We start from the raw sequence: 22,763 nt of genomic DNA, 5'->3' as shown, positions 1-22,763 counted from the left end.
CATGTAGGAATGACCCATTTGCCATAATGTTGCCTTCTTTTTCAGTAGTTTTTAAAAGATTTTTAGTGCTCCTGGTTACGGGGAGGCTACCTCTTCACACATGATGCAGAATCTGGGAGTTAATATGCTATTGCATGATGGAGTCCATCTGCAGACATTATTAGGCATTAATATCTGGCAAGGATTTTTCTATTTAAAAAAAAAAAAATTAATCAGGATAGATGTACCTCATTAATTAGAGAAATTCATTGGAAAATGTAACATGAAAGATTCTCTTAGCCGGTTCAAGCCCCATATTTCTAAAGACCCCTGGTATTTCTTGCAGCTCTCCTTGACCTCCAGAGTATCGGTGGCCATGCGCCATGTCTTTTATGCTGTATGCCCAAAACCACCCTGCCAACTGCCATTTTCTTAGTATTTATTTTTTACATTTTACACAGGGCTAGACATATTTTTCATTTCCCAGGGTGCCACAGCCATGTGACCTGTGCTCTGATAAACTTTACTGCTGAGCTACAAATTGGAGTGATATCTCCCCCCTCCCAGCAGCCAATCAGCAGAACAATGGGAAGGTAGCAAGATAGCAGCTCCCAGTAGATATCAGAATAGCACTCAATAGTAAGAAATCCAAGTCCGGCTTGGGACTCCTGCAGTTACATGGGAGTAGGAGAAACAATAGGTTACCTGAAAGCAGTTCTAATGTGTAGCGCTGGCTCCTTCTGAAAGCTCAGACTCAGGCACAAAAAAAGAAAAACATTTTTTGGTTCAAGAATAAGATTTTAAAGGTGAATTATTGTTTTTTTATTATTATTTTATTGAGTGAATTATTTGCTATAGAAACAAAAATATACCATAAAAATCATGCTAGACTCCCTTTAAGTGAAATCAACTTGACACTCCTAATACCACTAGGTGGCTCTCAGACTGAACAAAGAGACGTATGTAGTTTATTAATACTAATAATGGTGGCCCAGTGATTCCTGATGGCAGCAGGCAGTAATGACATAGCTCCTATGTGCTCTGCACTGGTTGGCACCCACCCCCTAACATACATATGCCACGCAATTTAGAGGGTGCTTTGGGAGCATGCCTACAGTCATCCCCAACGTGCCATTATGAATACAGTGCTGACAAATTTCCGTTTTACATTTTTCAAATCCTAGGAGGTTGCAAAATGAGTGGTAAATAGTGGTTTTAATTGTCCTAGACAACTTTTCGTTTATTAGTTTAATTGGCAGAAATTGTCTAGAACTGTTCTTTTATTTGGCAGAAACACGTGTTGCACAATTATAACTTGTTGAACTATCCCCTGGCTGTGAGTCTGGCTGGGAGTCCATGTTATGCAGCAGTTGAACATGTGGCTTCTTGATGCAGAGTCCTGGGCAATGCCCTCTAAAACCTACCATGAAACTGACCAACGCTGTAATGTAACGGGAGTTAAAGATCTACCAGTGTGTACAGAATGCAGTCAGGACAAAGCAGGCCGTACAGCAGCCCCAGACAATGCGAGTACGATTGCTCATTCTTGTTCCCTGCTTAATATGACACGTCTTCCTATTGCTGAGGTAAGAAAGGGAAGGCGAACCGACTGCCACCAATCAGGGCCCTTTAGAAGAACAGGGGGCGTGTATTCTCGTCTGGATTTTCAACCGAGTCGGGGGCGGTGAACATTTATTTAACCAATCAGAATGCGGGCTATGGATACTGGGCGGCGGTCTAGCCAATCAGCGGCATCTGCGAAACGTATGGTGTAACGCTCACGCAAGCGAGAGCAGAACGCTGAAGCTGTTGTCCTGTCTGTCGCCGGCCGCTGTGTGAGGAGCGAGTCGGCTGCTATTTTTTATTTTCTTCTTCCCTTCGTCGAAGCACCGTGCCGTTGTGTGAATCGTTTACGTCGCCAAGGCAGTTCCTACACGTCTAGAACTCCCCCCCCCCTCCCTTATCAAAATGTCGGCGCAGGCCCAAATGCGCGCCTTGCTCGACCAGCTCATGGGGACCTCTAGGGATGGTAAGCGCCACCATATGTTACTTTCTAAAGTGCATCATCATTCTCGCTCGACTACTTTGTAACTGTTTTTTTTTAATTTATTTTCCCCTCTTTGTGGTAGTTTGGGCCGGGCGGGGTGATTGACAGTGTGATATTCCTTGCAGTAATAATAGGAAGCCGGCCGCTTGGCCTCCGACGGAAAGACAAACATCCTGAGAAAATGGATCCCTCCCGTCGGGGCTGATTCGCTGAAAGCTGCGAAAGTGCGCGCGTCCCTTAGCCAATAGCGAGTAGACTTCCGCCTGATTATGCGCCCATTCCTGTATGCTGATTGGCTGCTGGGAATTGTTGTCAGAGAGTTTTGTACTAGTGTTGTATTTACTTCTACATCCCCATAAGTGAAGGCAGTGCTTTATAAGCACAAGCAAGGGTACAGTGTATATGTATGGGGCAGTATAGTTGTAGGGCTGGGTGTCAGTACATCGGTACCACTACACAGATAAGGACATACGGACCTTGCTCCATAGAACTTACATCTTTATGACCAAATGTAGCTTTTTATTATCAGTAGAGGGGTAAAGCTTCTTTATCTTTTGGTTTTCTGCTTCCATCAACCCCTGAATATATGCTGATGTGAATATCTCTAATGCATTGGCATAACCAAACCAGCTTTTATGTTACTAGCTTTGTTACAGGGGAAGAAAATGTATTTGAGTTTATCCTGGATGCAGAACATCTGGTAGTGCAAAGCATAAAGAAGCAACATAGGTAATATAACATAATGTAACATAGTGATTACAAGTAGTAATGGGCATGTATTAAGTTTTGTGAAAAGGCATAAAATCACTGAGGGAAAACAAATGGGCTTTTCACTTTGTGAGTGTGATTACAGAGACCACCCATTGTAATAAACTGTTGTCTGGTTCCAGTTTGTCTTATTCATGTAAATGAGGAGAGGTGAATTTGTCAGGTTGTCGTACTAAGTTCTGTTGCACAGTGTAGGGCTAATGGCACATAGGGTACTTACATCACTGTCAGTCTTGTAATTGTACAATTACTGCTTGGCAACCCTCTGACTTTAATGGGAAACCATTCTGCACATTTAGGTGCTTCCCATTTAAGTTGATAGGATGCAGCAGGGTAGGTTTTGGATGCCTGTTAGTAAGGTGAAAAGCACCCGATTGCCATCCACCTTAGAGAAGTGCATTGAAATTATATGCTTGCATTTTTGTCAGAAGCGTGTGCAATGTCAGTATAACACTGTCTGATTGATACTGGGCTATGTATAAAATGATAGATATAATGAATACATATAACTGATCTGCTGTTTGGAGAAAAACAACTTTAAACTGTTTTAAGTGTGAGCTTTTATATAGATATCTGATTGGACAATTGAATGCCACTCAGTTATACAAGCCACAGATAAAATGAAGCCTTATCTAATATCCGATGCTTTATGTAGATTATAAACCATTTACATCAGTTCCTGTCCATTTTGAAAGCACATTAATTAATAAAAGATGGATTATAGGTTCTTAACCTATTCTTGGGTCACAAAGATTTCTTGCTATAATTTCACTCCCCTGAAAAAAAGTTTTAGAAACAACATTAATGAGCATGTCACTATGGCCATACATAATTAGGTTTGGCCAGTTTCATCCATCTGTTATCTTCAGTGTCTGTTTTGACAGACCAGCCTGCAATCCTGAGCCAATGTATCAATAACATTTGGCCATTTTACTTTGTGCTAAATAACCACAGCTAAAATGTTCTATTTTTATGGTGTGTTTTTTTTAAATCTGTCTTTAGTTCCTTCTAGCCAACTTCTGGTTAGAGGTGAAGAGGTAAAACTAAGAATAAAAAACAATGATTTCTTATTTACTGTAGTTACTCTACATGTAAATAATCTTAAAATGCCTATGAATTTTGGTAAAGGAAATACTTTTGCTTAGGCCAGTGTCATCTTGGCACATCCACTTTAAGGTTCTATATTTGTGGCATATGGAGTGTATACTCTGCCTGTGTTTTTGAACTAGAGGAGAAGCCCTTGAATCTTTATGTAAAGGTTGTCGCAAAACGCAAATTGCACTTACATTTAACAACTTGTAATTTAGTGACCCTTAAGGTAGTTTATATCACTGCTATATTTTAAATGATCTAAATTAATTTGCTCCTGACGAAATTGACCCTGGCTCAACTTGCACTGGGGCTGATGTGAATGTGAACCAATCTCTCTGCAGAGTGCAGTGTAGATGTTGGCCATATAAGTATAAAGCATAATAAGAGTCGAAGAGAGAACCTTTTTTTCACTGTTACAGGTTTTTCTTGAGCTACAAGCAGACATTATTTGTGTCTGGGCATTTGCTTTTAGTCATTTCTTACAGGCGACTTCTCTGCTTGGGTTTTAGATTCTCTTTCAAATGTAGCTGGCTCTTTAAACATTTACTTGTTAAGTAGCCTCGCATTTATTCTTTTGTAATGATGTTATTGCCCTCCACCTTCCTGTTCATGGCATGTTTGGTTTAGTTTATATATGGATTGAACTTGTCTGGAAGCTGGGATGCCTTCCATTTTCTGAACAAGGTTGTTTTAAAATATGCTTGGTGCATCCACTGTCAATCACTGCATGGTTTGTGTATTTTTCCCCCTGTGTGAATATACATGGAGATATGAGAAAATGCTTTTTCACAGAGCTTACAGTCCACGTGCCATGCCAATAAGCCAGAGTACATTTACTTTTATTCATAAATTTATCTTGCAGTATAAGGAGCCACTTTGTAGGAGAATGATTTAATATTCTCAGACCAGGTGATGTCACCCTTACACCTCTTCTACCTTGGGTACAATATATATTGCAATAGTGGGCTCCTTCAGTTTGCCTTACCCCATAATTACCTCTCCTGAAGGAGTTTCCCTGGCAATATCAACCACTCAGGAACAATAAATAATCAGTAAACCTGATGTGCTCTGTGAAACTGCATTATGGATATTTTTGTTAAACTGGGTTGGGAAGTGCTTATTACTGTAGTCCTGTATGTTAAGCGTAAAGTCTCGATCAACATGTACTTGATGCTTTTGTTGAAATTGCTGGCAGAAGCAATGTATTTTATACAAACTGAACAATCTGGCCCCCTTGTTTTATTTATAAAGGTTCAATGTATCTATGCCTGCCTACTTCAATCCTCAAGGGAGTATCAGAAAGGCCCCGCATTCGCCGAGCCGTGAGTTATAACAAACTTTTCAGATGTGTTAATGAATGTGGACAAACGCAGTTGTGTAACAAAACAAAGACTTGAATCTTTGCAGCTGCTAGCCCAAGCAGATCCTAACTATATTCTCACTAATTAGGTCATGTAACCCATGCTAGGCCCAACAACACCAATGGTAGGGTGCTTACATCGAAATGGAGAATGGAAAACTGGAATTTGATTCCAATTTGACATTTCTCTAAAATCTAGTAATGACAAGCAAAAGGAACAAGTCCCAGTTGCCGTTATAGTTTAGACAAGCAGTAATCTTTATAGAGTATTTGGAAATAGTTCATGTCAATATATCATTTTGGGTAGAATTGATTCTTAGAACTGCAAAGGGACATATTATCTATTTATCATTTAACTTCCCTGGGTTATAGAAAATGCCCAGTTATTGACTAAAAGCTATTTCCAGCAGACTTGTGTGGGTGCAGTTGTTAGTCTCATGCGTGATAAAACAACTTGTCAGGTTAAAATGGGCCCCTTTCAAAATTCAGGCAGTATCAGTACACTGAAGTCCATTTGCCAACTGTAAATTAAAATTTGAAAAGTTTGTCATGTGAACGTATGGAGCTGAAACGATTGTTAGTAACTGGGCTTGAGAGTTAATGCCATGTGTCACGGTGATACCTTGCGCTGGAATCCTATTATACTGTAGATAAGGCTGGAAAAAATTGTTGGGAAAGATGAAATTTTAAACTACTTTAGCATGTGTGGCACTGAGCTGCACTATTATAAACCTTCCAGAATCTTTCAGTTCTCAAAGCCCTGCCCCCAAATATTTTAGAACCAGCTTTTTTAGGAGAACTTCGTGACCGTACAAATCCAAACCTGAAGATGCTGTGTGTGCTCTTCCATTGTAGTAAATTAACTACATTTTATTTTTTCCTTTAGTGGTTTTGTTACTTTTAAATCTTTGCATTTTATTGCCACTCTAAACTAAAACTCTTGTTATAAATTAAGCCCTCCTTTGTTCTGAAAATAAGTATTTAAAGCAGCCAGCCCTCACATGTGCCTTATGGATCCCAAATCTGTTATCTAGTGTTGACCATGAACCACTCCATGATTGAAACCCACAAATAAGTCTCATGAAATATGTATACATTGCCCTTCCACTGATCTTGTTAGCTAAAGACTGACTGTTTATCTTGGAAAGGCTAAGTAATGAAAAATCCAAAAAAAGGTATTGTTTTAATATTTTTATATTATATATTTTCCTGTGAAAGTGCTGCCATCAGATACAGAAACAGTCCATGCTGATTTTAGTTTAGAGTGGTATAGACAGCTGCCAGCATCCTAATGGATAAGTAGACCCTTGTGTTTGGATCTCGCCTTTCTGCTTTTCAATTGTCTGCATCAAAGGACATAGAAAAACAAAATAAACATAGAAAAAACTGGGGCTCCAGCTGATCACATCATGAAAAGTTTTGGCAAACCACAGAGCACGCCTTGGGTAATGCTGATTCATGTTGGTAAAATGTTGCACTCTATGCAGTATTCCTGGGTCTTGACTAGTGTAAGTACCTCTCAGGTTTGTATGCAATTATTCCTGTACCCTGCCATATCCTTACCCTGTATCCCTCCTGTATTGGCACTGATGGACTGCTCTGAGCATCTGACACTGTAGCAGGATTGTCACTAAACCAATTATCAAAATATTTCTGCATATTAGTCTTTTTAATCAAAGTGCCAGAGCCTAATGCGTTGTAAGGAATGGCTTGCTTGGACATCCTAATATGTATCCAAACACATCAAGCTTATATCGTGGTACTCAGTGCTGTCCAGTGATTTAGATAGCGTGCGACTTTTGGTCTGGACCCTAACATAATCGTAAGTGGCCAAATGCTTCTCCCTTGGCTATCCGTGGGACAGTGCTGTGAGTTAGCGTACACAGTATATTAGTCATTTTATGTTAGTGCAAGTGCTGAATTATTTTTTATAAAAATGCAAACTTTTATCCTTGCTTTTGCTAGAACACCATTCCTAAAGCCTCAAGCTTTCAGTTAGTAGTAATTCTGATGCTTGTTATTGAAAGCATTCACATTAAAAGCGGTGTCCTTAATCAATTAGGTGTTCACCTTGTCGGTGATTTTTAAGCACCTCTTATTTTGGTGGCCAGATCCTGTATTAGATCTGCCTTTGTCAGAGTGCTAGCAAATATTCATGCAGCCTAGAACAATTTGCAGCAGTTGCATTCATTGGTATTGCTGGGACACCGGAGCAGAAAACTACATTCTCCAACTGGTCATTCACTATATTAGGTTGGCATGACGTTTTTTTGAACGCAGGCATCCTATGAGGTTAGAAGCATTAGACTAATATGAGGTATGCCGGGCTCCTCTCTTACAGGTGATTCTACGCGGCAGCGAATCAAGTTCAATGACGAAAGAGTATGCAAAAGCCACCTGCTCAACTGCTGTCCTCATGACATCCTCTCAGGAACGGTTCGTATTTTTTTTTGTCTATGTCAATACTATCCATCCTGCTGCTCTCCAGTCCTTGTTGAACTATATCATTTCCAACAGCACCAAAACTATTTTAGATCACTTGTAGAACTACAGGTTGGATATCCCTGCTTTGCACAGTTAGAAATGTGAGAGACTGTAAGGGGGTATATATTATAAAAACTGTAGTCATCAAAGGGAAATAAGAGAGGTAAAAGCCTTTGAATTGAGTGCAGGACACATTCTGGAGAAACATTTGAACTCCTTTTTGTACATCTACAAAATATTCCCTTCTATGTTTATTTTACTGCATTATCTTGTTTTGGGAACATGGCAGTACAGGCATGATGTTTATCAACACAGTCGGGATTGTGCCAAGATTCTAGCATTCTCTGATACAGAAAGTGATGGTTTTATTCTGTTTTGTGTCTGAACCATAGCAGGTTCATTTGTAAATTTACTAATTTAGCTGCATGGTTTATTGATAGAGCCTTCTGCCTTTTTTAGGACATGTGACAAACTCATGTTTATCTGCATGCTGGTAGCAGAGGAAATTCTGTCCAACATCTTTTGAAACCCCAGCCAAACAAAATAAAAGAAAGGGGATATTTTATTATTTCTGTAAACAACTAGGGGGCACGTATACAGTGACCCACTCACCTCTTCTAAAAGTTACCCTACCTGAAAAATTTGCAGGGACAAGATGCACCACATGTCCCTTCCTGTGTTTATTCTTTTGCAGTTTACTGTTTATATCCCCTAACTGCCAAAAATGCCTATAATCTCTGGAACATTATAAAGTAGCCTCACTTATCAATGAGGAAAGCAAGGAATGTCACAAATAACCCCCTGTATTTGTTCCCTTAACATATAATGCTACCTAAAATAAGACCTAAACTTTTGCACAGAAGCCAGTGCTGCTGTTTTGATAATCTGCTTAACATAACCTTTGTTTTTGCCCACTATCCAAAATGCAATTATTTTTGTATCAATATAATGAAAAGAAACTTGGTATGTCTGAAAGCAGTTTAAACTAGAAGTAGTGATGTGTGGAGGGGAGTGAGATTAAGGTGGAACAGATCTTGTTATGGCTGTCAGTAATAACAACCACCTAGAATCTAACTTAAAGTAAAACTAAGCCATAAAAAAATATGGCTAGAAATACCATATTTTATATACTGAACTTATTACATCTCTATAGTAGTAATGATCCAGTACGTCAAAGTTGTCACAGGGGTTCACCATGCTGGTATCTGATAGAAGTGTCTGCAACACTCACATGTGTGGTGAGCTCTGAGCAGCTGTTGAGAATGTAAAGCTTAGGGGTTGTAGCAAATTATCAAGCAGTGCCAATTATTATTAATATAATTATTATTAATTTCATTTACTAATCAGCCTTATTGTAACAATTATATTCTGCATATACAGAATATTGTGAGTCAGTCCCTAAGCTCAGTAAGTGACAGCAGCACAGAGAATGCAGTGAATGGGAGGCTACTGGGGCATCTTTAGGGGCACAGATCTTCCCTGCTAAGGGCTGTTCTTGCCTTGGGCTGGTACAGAAGCACAAAACATAATGTACAGCATTTCTAGTCTTTTTCTTAAGCTTTTGTTCTCCTTTAAAGTGATACTGACAGCCAACAGCCTGCTGATGTGTTTTCATTTGTATCAGCTTTAAATTCCTTATAAACTAAATCTGCAAAGTTTTTTTGCTTCATAATTATGGTAGCTCGAATTACAGAGAGCATGGAGCAGCCATGTTTGTTCCACTCTTCCAGGTTTTAATTTAAATGCCTCCTAAGTCAATAAATATGCCCAATCACAAACCTGCAACGCCCCTTCTGCTTTCTGCCATTGTGTGACAAGCTCAGCTCCGTTGTCTGTGTAATGGGGAGGGGGAGGGAGAGCCCTTAGAAGCAGGCAGGCACAGGAAAGCTATTTCAGTTCTTTGTGGAAAGAGCCCTTTGAAACAGGCAGGCAATGGAAAGATCAAGTCCGCCTGCTATCTAGTTCACAACGCCATGCTATGCGAGGGAGGGAGGGAGGGAAGGGGAACTCTTTGAAGCAAACGGCAAGCTGAATCCTCCCAGTTTATGACGTAGTACTTTTTACAGATTGAGAAGCTACAGTCGGGCTCAGGAAATTTAGTAGGATTTATGTAGAGAAACAGGACTTTTAGGAAAAAACCTATAGGTAGGTTTGGAAGTAGGTTCATATTTTTAAAAGAAATTTTTTTGGTGTCAGTATCACTTTAAATGTAAGGCAGGATATACAGACTAAGTAATTTCTTCAAATGTAGCATTTTGTAAAGACTTGATTGAATTAACCGCTATATATGGTATTGGGCAAAAGTATGGCATTGTCTTCAGTCCTTGTTGGATCACAGTGGGATACATTCATGCAATTTAATGGCAGTTAACTGGCATCCAGTGTGTAGCTATTTTTTAAAAAGTCTCCATTGATTTGATCAGAAGCCAGGATAATGGGATTTGTAGCAGTAGTAGTAGAGCCATATCTCCTCGCTCAAACTATTAAAAGGAAACCTAAATCCTTAAAGCAATCATGCCATTGGATCAGTTAATAGAGCTTCTCCAGCAGAATCCTGCATTGAAATCCATTTTTCAAAAGCTCAATTTTTTTTTATATTTAATTTTGAAATTTCACATGGGGCTAGCCATATGCTTCATTTCCCAGGGTGCCACAGCCATGTGACCTTTGCTCTGATAAACTTCAGTCACACTTTACTGCTGCGCTGCAAGTTGGAGTGATATCACCCCCTCCCAGCAGCCGATCAGCAGAACAATGGGAAGGGAGCAAGATAGCAGACCCCAGTAGGTATCAGAATAGCACTCAATAGTAAGGAATCCAAGTCCAGATTGGGACCAGTTACATGGGAGTAGGAGAAACAATAGGTTACCTGAAAGTAGATCTAATGTGTAGCGCTGGCTACATTTGTTGGTTCAAGAATAAAATTTTAAATGTTAGAGTGAATTATTTGATATGTAAACTGTGTAATTTAGCAATAAAAAGTATGCAATAAAAGGGTAAGACCTCACGTGGCAGACCTAAGGTTAATATATAAATGAATTTAACATGGCTCTATGCCCAATAGAACTAACATACAGCAGCACCAACACAATGTGAATCTACTTATCCACTCACAAAAAAAGGTGAAATTATGCAGTGCTCTTCTAAGCACTTTTGTGATGTACGTTTTTCCTAGTTTTTAAAGTGATATTGACACGAAAAAAACTACTTTTAAAAATATGAATCTAAATAAAAAGTTACCTATAGGTCATGTTAATCATTTTTTGCTGATATGTTTACTGTTACTTGAAATACTAAATCCAACTGTCCCTTCTCAGACTGTCAGAGGAACATGGGGTATCAGATAAATGTTAAAGCATTGGGCAGATACTTTTATGACACTTATAATTAACATGCAAATACATTGTTATGATAGATGTAAAAAGGTTTAGTCAGTTTCTCTTTAAGATATTAGCTATGTTCTTTCAATTTTATTTGTGTAAAAAAATGCTGCGTGGTCCGTTCTTTCAACCACCCTGGCAGTTGGGAAACAATTTCAGAAGAGCAGAAGGAATACTGAGAAAAAGCTTGAGAATTGTGTCAAAATGGTCTTCCAGAAGAACAAAAGGAAACTCTTCTGATGTTGCCAACACTTTCACTGTTTAAAATTTTCTTAACTGTCAGGCCAGTTTGACAAATGAAACTACAGATGGAGGTATTTTCAGCTTCATTATATTAGCAGTTTTAACATTGCTAACATCTAGATGATGATCACTATAAAAAAAAAAAGTGCACTCTTCTACTTGAATTTGTGTTGCGGGTTTCTTTTTACTTTAATATGCCAATTCTGTAAATTATTTATACTTACAATATGGGGGCCAGTTGTGCGGGTTCTGTTTCTCCTTACTGTAGTCTCCTTATCAGCCCGTGTTCCAAAGGCAAAGTAAAGGGGTAGCATGCATAATAATAAAATGCATTTACCAAAGCCAGATATGAAATTGAGGTTGTTAGTGATAACAGCACTGGTACCAGTCCTGTTAAAGAATTCTTGTCAAATGTAAAAGTGATTGCCATAATTTGTAAGTGGTACTTGGTGACATCGCTTATTACATGGCTCACAGAAACTTGTGCAATAATATGTATCCCTGCCTTTTAATATATGGTTTAGATGTCACATTGGGGTTTCATGGCATTTATGAAAGGATTTGACCTGCTGCCTTGTTCCTTTTATGTCTTGGTGACTTATGATAATCTTACAAATCTCTGTCTCTATCCAGTCTTACCATTTAGCTCATTACAGTTAAATAGCACCCATTGTTACAAAGTAGGATGATTAATACTAATTTCACTTAACTAGTTCTGTTTTCTTTTGGGTTGCCCACAGCCATTCTCCGTACCATGTTATGGGTCTGGTATAAACAAAAACTTATTGGCTACAGAATTCCCCACAGATAATATAAGGCAGGGGTGCCCAGACTTTGTCCCCCTGTGATCTACTCTTGCCTCCTGGCCACCGTTGCCAATGCTACCATAATAAAAATAGCACGCCATTCACAAGCTGAATTTATTCAACATAAGGGCAGATTTAGGGTGAGTAGGTTGCACTGCTACTTACTGTGTGTAGCACTGTAGCAGCACAGTTCTAGGGACACTTTTCCTTTTAGTCGCGCATTCACGGGCGCACCGTGCGCATTCCCCCTAAGACGTGTCGCACGTGCACATTCCCTGGCTTAGACGCGTACATAAAGCACAACACGTATGTATGCAAAATTGCAGTCTACCAGAAGTTCACGAGAATCAACTGGTAGACCACGATCGACGTATTGACCACCCCTGATATAAGGTGTGAGAATTCTGGTTTAATGCTGGCTTTCTTTAGCCCGTTCCTGTCTGTTTTACACACATGAAAATTAGCTTAAGGAGATACTGATCTGATCCCCCATATTCCTCTATAAGGGAGCTGCCGTATTTGTGCAGCAGGAGTCCGTTAGCATTAGAAGCTATAACTGACAGGCTGAGAAGGGACAGTCAGGTTGGCAAAACAGTCAGGTTTAGGTACAATTACTTACAAATGCAGCCCTATCAGTGAAAAATAATTAACATAACCTAAATTTAAAGTGTTGCCATTCTCATACTTTTTACACCAGGGTCCCCAAACATTGCAGAGTTATTCACTGGGCGACTCAATGAAACTTGTGTGTTTTAAAAATGGAACCCCATGTTTTGAAATAGGAAAATATTAGATGTCAGCTTGGTGTTGCTTCACCTGTGTAATAAGACTCCTCCTTCATTCAGCCTTGTGATTTTTATATGGTCATGGAACTCTGAGGTGGCTTATAATATGTTATAAGACAAGATATTGATTTGCTTACTGGAATATTTCTTTGAAGCACAGAGATAATGGTTTAATTTTTTTTCTTCCTATTTAATAGAGGATGGATCTGGGAGAATGTCTTAAAGTTCACGATCTGGCCTTAAGAGCGGATTATGAAATTGCATCCAAGCAGCAGGACTTTTTCTTTGAGCTTGATGTAAGTTGTGTTTCACTTTCTAGTTTATTCATGTAAATGGAACAAAAATATGATTCTGATTTACCTCATGGCTTCCGTCTGTAATTTTGCTTAGACTAATGTGAAAAGTCTGAGAGTTTGTTTCTAGAGACTTTGCAGAAAAAGAGGGAAGTTTTTATATGCCAAGAATTCTTAAAGTATGGGTCAGAACCCAAAAATGGCTCTCTAGGCTCTTCAGTTTTTGTAAGCCTCCTTGAAATTCTTTATACATCAATCTGATGAAGTCATGATGAATTATGGGCATTGCAATCCTTGTTGAAAACCTTGCTGCAAAATGATTGTGCTAATGCTTGTAACTAACCTCCAATTTTGCATGCAGGCTATGGATCATTTACAGTCATTCATTGCAGATTGTGACAGAAGGACAGAGATTGCCAAGAAGAGACTGGCAGATACGCAAGAGGAAATAAGTGCAGAAGTTGCTGCTAAGGTATTTCCAACAATATTAAATTCCTGTTATAGATCATGACGATTCTAATTTTGCAGTTTAACAGCTGGGATAGGGCAGTTTGTTGTTTATTTAGATCTACCTATTAAAGGAGGTCTATATAGTGTTTACACCTGTCCAGTTTTTACCCAAACAGCATGGTTTTTCAGGGGCAGTCCGGGTCAAGACCCTCTGCCCAGAAGGTCACATATCATGTGAGGACCATGGTTTGCATGAAGTCAGAGGCTTGTGGCGCCGGCATCATCACGCACGCCTCTTTGTCTGGGTTTAAGACCCGCCAAATGTGGTAACCCTAGATTAAAGCCTATCCCTAGATTAGTACCATCAGCAACCTTGAAATGGTAATGACCTCTACCTTCAAATCTATCCACAGCAGTGCCACGTATTCTGATTTAACTAGACCAGTACTGTCCAACTTCTGTGGCACCGAGGGCCGGAATTTTTCCGGCCTCCGTGGTGGAGGGCCGATAATGGAAGCTAGTTTTGACCACTCCCCTTTTTGAAACCACACCCATGTTATTGCATGACCATAGCCATATTAATGGTGGTAGTACCCTGCCTGTGTGTGCCATACTCTGCCTGCCTCACCCTGCCTGTGTGTGCCATACTCTGCCTGCCCCACCCTGCCTGTGTGTGCCATACTCTGCCTGCCCCACCCTGCCTGTGTGTGCCATACTCTGCCTGCCCCACCCTGCCTGTGTGTATGGCACACACAGGCAGCATAGGGCAGGCAGAGTATGGCACACACAGGCAGCCTACAGTGACACAATGCTGGCACTGCTCCTACAGTTTGCACAATAACTATATATTAAAAAAAAAAACTTTTTAATTGCAGTACTACCTCAGTATATATTCTTGTTATAGTGTGCAGGGTTTATTTTTGGGTTTTTCCTGCTCCTACTGAGGTGTGAACAGGAGAACAATGTGGGTGATTACAGCCTGAGCCTGAGGTGTGAACAATGCAGGGATTAAAAGGTGTGAACAACACAGGGGATTACATTTTTAAACAATACAGGGGTTTACAGCCTGAATCTGAGGTGAGAACCATGCAGGGGGCCAGTACTGATACCATTTAAAGCTTACACTAAGGTAAACTATCAAAGCAGCCAGACAGATGGGGGGCCACACAGAGGGGGGTCGCAGGCCGCCAGTTGGACAGCACTGAACTAGACTTTCTTTTGAATGTTAGTGACACTGTTTATGCTTATTGTGCTCTGCTGTTGAGGCTTCAGGGTTGTACTTGTGTTGCTCTAATTAATTGCTGCAGAGCACGTGCTGTAAGGGGGGGGGGGGGATTTCTAGGCTTCACTGCTGAAGTGCCTTGGTACACAAAGTGTAGTATTAGACATAAGCTGACCATACACTGGCTGATGTTGTCCTCACCCCTCAAAGGGTGCGTAAGAGACTGGTCAAAATATTTCAGCCAGCAGAACAAGTAAAGTGCAAGAGCAGGGCTTAGCCCCTGCGTGTTTATTCAAAAAGCTACTTTTTGAATAAACACGCAGGGGCTAAGCCCTGCTTGTGCTGGCTGAAATATTTTGACCGGACTGTGTGGAGAGTGCCGACTTTCTAGGCTGTGCACCAAGTATTAATTCTCTGGAGGAGGCGACTCTCTAGGCTGTGCACCAAGTATTAATTCTCTGGAGGAGGTAAGGGTGTGCTGGTGTAAAAAAAAAATTTCCAATTGCGTAAGAGACTGGTCATTTTGGAGCAGCCAGAGTAAAGAAATGAGAGAGATTGTTAACACTTTCCTGCAAGTTTGGAGTTTGTGTAAATCTATGGAACTATTACACTAAAACTTTTTTTACATGAAATAAAGCAATCTAGTTTAAAATGTGTATTTCATCAGTAATATAGCATTATGTGTGTAATTATAATTATTTCTTTGTATTTTCAGAATGTTAATATTTGTTTTTTATGTTTAGGCAGAGCGAGTGCACGAACTCAATGAAGAAATTGGGAAACTTCTGGCCAAAGCTGAGCAACTGGGAGCTGAAGGAAATGTGGAAGAGTCACAAAAAGTCATGGATGAAGTTGAAAAGACCAGAGTCAGGAAAAGAGAAGCTGAGGTTTGTAATGGATGACATGATAAATGAAACAATTAGAGATTACATTCTTTATTTTTCTTTTAATATGTGTCTGTGTGTATATATTGGTTATGTCTGTAAGTAATGGGGATGAAATTGTAATATTTTAGCTGTCAGGGCATCTCTAGAATAAGAAAGCGCAGTTCACCAGCAAGATTGTTACATTCAGAAGTCCAAAGACTGAATTGTGTATGGCTTAAAAAGAATAAAATTGTTCAAACTGGCAACACTGAGATAATAGCAAATATTTTTGTTGTTGTAGGAAATCTACCGTAATTCCATGCCTGCATCCAGTTTTCAACAGCAAAAGCTACGTGTCTGTGAAGTCTGCTCTGCCTACTTGGGTCTTCATGACAATGACAGAAGATTGGCTGATCACTTTGGTGGAAAGTTGCATTTGGGATTCATTGAAATACGTGAGAAATTAGATGAGTTGAAGGTAAATTATAGCTGTTTTATCTTATAGGCTTTTAAAGCTGACCAAACATGGCACATTTTGACAGCATTGCATAAACAAGGATATTAGTTTGTAAATGTTATATCTTCTCCATCTACTTGATGAATAAGTAAACCTTTTTTTAATCTTTTAAATTAGTTGAAATAGTTCTCAGAATAACCTACCTTTCTCCCTGCATTGTTGTTTCATGTTTTTGAATCTCAAGCTGAAAAGTGCAGCTTATCTTAATAAGTTATAAAGTACTGCATAAAGGTCCCAGCATATTTTCTGGCACAATTGTTTACATTTGTGTGTTTGAACAATATGTAAAATTCAACTGCTTTGTATTTTATATTGTGCAAGTTGATAAGGCAAATGGGTTGTCTCAGCCAGTCTGCAGGTTACCAGCAGAAGTCTGTAGTGGGTACTTGAGGCAGAGGATTATTATAGGTCTTGCTGCAATGTTCTGTACACTGTCATTACTTTCACTGTTGGAGTTCATTAGATTATTCATTGGCTCTGTAAAATGTAAACACTTACACTTTGTGTTACCCACTTTGTTCATGGCAAATGCTATGCAGTAGGAGAAAGAAGGCTTTTACAATAACGTATCCACTTTTTGTGAAAGTATGAATGTCAAAGCATACATGTTCTTTTGTCTTTGATTACAATTAGTCTCTTTTTTTCTTAACAGAGATTAGTAGCAGAGAAACAGGAGAAGAGGAACCAAGATAGACTGAAACGTAGAGAGGAGAGGGACAGGGAGGAGAGGGAAAAGCTCAAAAGAAGGTAAATAACTGGTATAAAGTGTTGAATATATATTGCAAGGCACATGCTGCCGATAACCACTAACACACTCCCAAGTATTGCATAAAGGTGCCCATACACCTTCAGATCCGCTCGCTTGGAGATGTCGCCAAGCGAGCGGATCTTCTCCTGATATCCCCCACTACGGGTGGGCGATATCGGAGAATCCAGGCTAATTATAACGACGGGTATAGGCAAAGTCGGTCCAGGGACCAATTTCAGGCCAGATATCGGTCGGGCAGGCCCGTCCTTAGTGCCCATACACGGGCCGATTATCTACCGAATCGGTCTAAGGGACCGATATTGACAGCTAGAATCGGCTCGTGTATGGGGACCTTTAGTTGGTGGTTATCGGCGGCGCCATTAGAAAAATGTTTAGGCGTACGGGCGGATTGTCAGCTTGCACTTATACGCAGGTTGACAATCTGCCTCATTGGGCCTTACTCTTAGATTTACATACTAATTTATAAGTGAAGGTCCCTATTTTCATTCTGATGTGTAACCCTTACCTTGTAGCTGTGACTGTATTTACTATCTCTCATTATAACCTTCTTACAGAAGGTATTGGCTCTATCCTTCTGGCCTAGGGGACCTAATCTTTTGCAAGTCCAATAAGCAATACTTTTAAAGAGTTTAGATACCTTTATTTTGTTGTAGAGCTGCTATCATTAAAGTACTGTAAATTATGCTTTCAGTACAAATATGTTCTGCAGATGTTATAACATTGCATCAAAGTGTAATTCTCAAGATAAAATAAGTTTCTCATTTATTTGAAAGGCCTTTGCCTTTTTGATGATTGTATGCCACATAAAACTTTTACTTATAGGTTTTATTGCTTCTCAGATCTAGATCCAGAGAAAGGCGCAGACACCGCTCTCGTTCCTCATCTAGGGACCGCAAAAGAAGAACTCGGTCTAAATCCCGTGAAAGGCGTCACCGGCACCGTTCTAGATCAGGTAGTCGCAGCAGAAGCCACAGCCATCACCACAGCCGTGATAGGAGCAGAGATCGTAGCTCCAGGACAAAGTAAGCCAGCACTTTTTGTGCCTGCTTGTTGAATGGAAGCCTGTGAATCATACGTCTTAAAAGGATACTTTTATGGTATATAAAATTGTGGCCTAGAAGCTGAATTTACCATCTGCTTTTCATTGAAGCAGTTCAGTGATCTAAATCTAATGCTAGGTCCAGATAATAAACAATTTAATCCAATTAAAGTTGAACTTAATCACAACAGTTGTCTCTTATGGTGGCAGCCAAACAATTTATTAGCTTAATGCTTTTTTTCCCCTTGTTAGATACAAATTAAAATTGTGTAGTCCAGGTGCATGAGCTGCTGAAGTTACTTCTGTGCCTTGCAGTATCTTCACTTCCTTCTGTGGAATTGGATGGGAGAACATTAGCTACTGCGTTCTAATTCAGCTCTGAGTTTCTTTAAACTGAGAACCAACTGAATATAAAGTGGCTGTTTTACCGAGATTGCAGGTCTGCTTTGTATGCTTACCATGCTTTTGCTTCATACCATGACAGCTTTACTTTTGATTCTTTAGATCGACATTCATTACTATCAGTTGCTGGAACTTTTTAATAAGTTGCAAAGTAATACGGTAAGGTAGCAGTTAGCATAATGGCTCTGTCAGCCAAAGTAGTATTTCGGAAAAAAGGATGGATAAGTAATTGGATAAACAAAATCCAGGGATTGATATTTCTACTTTGTATTTAGCTTATTAATGGGGGAAATTGAGCAGTGGTCTAGTCTGGTTATAATATATCTGTATGAATATTGAGAACTTTTCATTTGTTTTGTTAAGCAAAATCACAACTACATTAACGACAAATGTTGTTTTGTTTTTGAATTGTGCCATTTTTCCAAAATTCTCTGTAAAGGCTCTTATGAAAATAAAGACATTTTGTGTGTGTGTCGTGTGTACCTATTAACTTTGCATACTTTCGTGGGAGGGGGGTCATTCAATTTTTCTTCCTCAAGCAGGGTCTACTGCAGGTAAGAAGTTAAGAGCAAACTGAAAAAATTTAAGAAAACAAATCATTATGCAGTTATGGAAAAGAAAATCCAAAATACAGATCATTCTTCTGTGTAAGCAAAGTGTATTTTTACTTTTTGTAATTTGGATAACTAAGAATAAATTATTTAATGTTTAAATATCCAAATTAAGATCCCACCTAAGACAGAAGACAAGGTGCATTGTTGTAAACTGCAATTTAGCTGTGAAATTAAAGTCCTTGCTGTTTGTGGTCCACAGACTATATTATACTTAAATAAATAAATTCTAAAGTGAAAAATCTGACCATCAAAAACTTTACTGTATAAAATCATGTGGTCTTAAGCCATCTCTCTCAATGCTAAAGTTTACCATGCATGGCATGATGCACTGCGATAGCTAGTAGATTTTTCTCCAATGTGCCCACTCAGGTGGGGAATAAATCAAGTTGATCTAATCCAGTGTTCCCCAACCAATGGCTCGTGAGCAACATGTTGCTCCCCAACCCCTTGGATGTTGCTCCCAGTAGCCTCAAAGCAGGTGCTTATTTTAAAATTAAAGTTTTGGTTTGCATAAAAATCAAGTATAATGCCAAACAGAGCCTTCTGTAGGCTGCCAGTCCACATATGGGCTATTAAATAGAAAATTATAGCTCTTATTTGTACCCCCAGGAACCTTTTTCTTGCTTGTGTTGCTCCCCAACACTTTCCATTTAAATGTGGCTCACAGGTATAAAAGGTTGGGGATCCCTGATCTAATCATTTGGATGAAGCAGACCCATTAGGGGAGGCCTGTATTCATGGAAGGAGGTAGTAAAGTTTTTTTTTTCTATTGAAGTCCCAGTCAGGGCCTGATACAAAAGCCAATAAGCTGTGGGCTGTGTCAGGCGAGACAAGCAACCCCCAAGCGGCAGGTATGTTACATAAGATTTTTAAGCTGCACCTGCCGTATAAGAGTGGCAGGAAAATCATCTGTCCCCCAACTTTGGATGTAACAATATTTTAATCACAACAATCATTGCTTACAGTGAATTTGCACTTTTAACAAGCACTATCTATGACTTAATTAGTCTTAAACTTTCCTAATACAAGCAAAAAATAAAAACAATATTACACAAATACAATGTTCTTAATACATAATTAAATGGGAAGTTGTCGAAACGTTTGCTGTATATAAAGAAAGATTAGAAAGGGATTACACTGGCAGTGCAAATGATATTTAACTTTGATTCCACTGCTGAGGCTAAGGACACGTGATGGAAAAGTCTAGGGAAAACTGGTAAAAATGGTAGTGCATTTTTGTTACAAGAGACATTGACATTTGCCTACTAGCATGGCATGGGCTCAGTCAATAAATAATATACTGATTAAGCACTTATTTATTCTGTATGGTTCCAGCTTGTGTATGGGAATCTCATATCTAACCTCTCACTTGGTATTATGGCATTTCTGGTGATCTCTTTCTTATAGGAATCCAATATTCATTATTTTACAATTGTTATATTCTGTTTCTAGAGCAATTTTTTGGTTTTTTGGAAGATCTAGTAAAAGACCTTCAGAACGGTACACTTAGGGGCAGCTTTATCAAACTGTGGGGTTAGCACTTAATACATAAAAACCCCACTTGGGGTTAGTATTTAGAATCTTTGCTTTTCTTCTTATTTTGGCCGTGTGTCTGTGCTCATTATCCTGCTAATGGCTAACTTTCACCTAATTCTTTAGCAGCCTGAAACAGGTTCTCTTGATTTTCATCTCTATTTTGCACCATCTGTTCTTTTTATCTTAATAAGTCTCCAGTGCTCCAGCACCATGATCAGGCTATGCTACCACCACCATACTTCAATGAAACATTGGTGTTTGTGGGGCGAGGACAGCATTAAAGTTACTATATGGGTCGATAAAAGCTGCTAAGCCCCTCAAGACTGCTACATGTGCCACCAGCCTAATACTGGATACTGGCTCTTTCCTTAATTAATCCACTTACTGTTAGCACTGTGGGTATAGGTGCACATGAAAATCATCTGCTTGTTAATGCAGGCTCTACAGCTGTATCACGTGAGAGTGGTAGCAGCCAAAATGGTCATCACACCTCAGTGCACACTGAATATGGATGGAAGTCTACATTTACCATTTCAATTTGTCCTTTTAACATAGCATGCCTACTGTTAATATATGTCAAGCCACTGATTATCAAATTGTTAGACTAGCACCTTATGGGGGCAAGTAATTGGAATGAGAGAGACCAACACGAAGGCCTCTTTTGGTTGAGTACACAGAACTTGTTTTTATCACATTATATTGCATGCCCGATGCTTGTACCTGTCCCCAGGACCTCTAGCTAGGCAAATCTGTCCATTGGCATTCTACAGGCTTTTTGTTTGTTTTATGTAGACAATTGTGTTTTTAGCTTCCCTCCTCCTTTATTTTTGTTGTTGCATGTAAAAATGTGGCAGCATGCCTTATTAAGGTCTGCAATAACTTACTCCAAAAAGTCTGTTTATAAAAAGATTCTTGAATTTCACTCAGGTCATCCAAAGATAAAGAGAGATCGTCCAAAGATAGGAGTTCCAGGGATCGATCCAAAGACCGTGAGCGCAGACATAAGAAGCGCAACTATGAAAGCAGCAATGGCAAGTCAGAGGGACGCAGTTCAGAAGAGTTTGAGGCTGGAGAGATATGACGTCCCATAGTCTGCATAATTCAAAGCTGCCTTTGCGCTGCTTTATAAAAAAAAAATAATAATAATGGCGCAAAAAAGACTGTTGTCCCCTTGGTAGAGAAATTGTTGCAATCTGTTTGGATTTCCCATACCCATCCTTTTCTCTGTACCACCACTTTATTTTCAACAATCACATGGAAATTTGGATTTTGCTTATGCATTCACAGCCTATACAGCATTGGAAGCTATTTCTCTCCTAATAAAACATCATTTTTCCCTTTCACTGAAATGTATTGTCTACATGATCCTTTTCAACCTGCCTGCACAGCAATCCTTGTCACCATCTGCTCCACAGTCCATCTCACTTGGTTACTCTGGTCTTAAAGAGATACTGATGCCAGAAATTAAACCCTTTTTCTCTCATCTTCTCCACCGCGTTCTTTGCATATTATTTATAATTTTTCTATAAGACTATTTGCCTGATGCTTTTATATTACCTATTGGATCCCCCATGTTCCTCTATGAGGGGGCTCAAACATTTGTGCAACAGTAGTCTGTTAATGCGCCTGTATACGCACCATTGTTATCAATTTGGAAGGCGCCTGAACATCGGCAGTAGATTAACACTGAATCATCAATAGGGGTTAATGTTAGTGGAGTAGACAAACTATCTTTCCTGTGACCAGTGGTAACGTGTATTAGATTTACCTTTAGCATTAGAAGCTATAACTGACAGCTTGAGAAGGGACAGTCAGGTTAACAAAACAGTCAGGTTTAGGGACTTCAAGTAACAATTACTTACAAAAGCAGCCCTATCTGTGAAATACAATCAGCATGACCTATAGGGAACTTTTTATGTATGTTCATTTTTTTGAAGAGGAGGTTTCCAGTGTCCATATCACTTTAAGGATTGTGAGTGCATGCCTTGCATATTTTTATGGTTCTTGAAGGGTACAAAGTTTTTTATTCAAGTTACCCAAACGTCACAACGAAAAGCCGTGAGGCATGCTCAGGGGAATCTCACACTTGTAAAGGCCCAGTACCACTGTAA

At 39.4% G+C, this 22,763-nt stretch overlaps 1 protein-coding gene across 6 annotated transcripts; it reads left to right on the top strand.

Moving 5' to 3' along the window:
* The first annotated feature begins 1,611 nt into the window (after nt 1-1,611).
* Nucleotides 1,612-22,140, top strand: luc7l2 (LUC7-like 2 pre-mRNA splicing factor). Of its 6 annotated transcripts, XM_012961040.3 has the most exons (11): nt 1,714-2,008; nt 2,672-2,755; nt 5,138-5,208; nt 7,588-7,682; nt 13,142-13,240; nt 13,599-13,709; nt 15,653-15,796; nt 16,077-16,253; nt 16,945-17,039; nt 17,884-18,083; nt 21,580-22,140. In XM_012961040.3, the coding sequence occupies exons 3-11, from the start codon at nt 5,151-5,153 to the stop codon at nt 21,741-21,743; spliced, it is 1,143 nt and encodes a 380-aa protein (XP_012816494.2). In that variant the 5' UTR covers nt 1,714-2,008; nt 2,672-2,755; nt 5,138-5,150; the 3' UTR covers nt 21,744-22,140.
* The last annotated feature ends 623 nt before the right edge of the window (nt 22,141-22,763 follow it).

This window comes from Xenopus tropicalis, chromosome 4 (genome assembly GCF_000004195.4).
Source record: "Xenopus tropicalis strain Nigerian chromosome 4, UCB_Xtro_10.0, whole genome shotgun sequence".
Classification (NCBI taxonomy): domain Eukaryota; kingdom Metazoa; phylum Chordata; class Amphibia; order Anura; family Pipidae; genus Xenopus; species Xenopus tropicalis.
The sequence above is the reverse complement of the archived record's forward strand: the minus strand, read 5'-3'. Positions and strand labels throughout refer to the sequence as shown.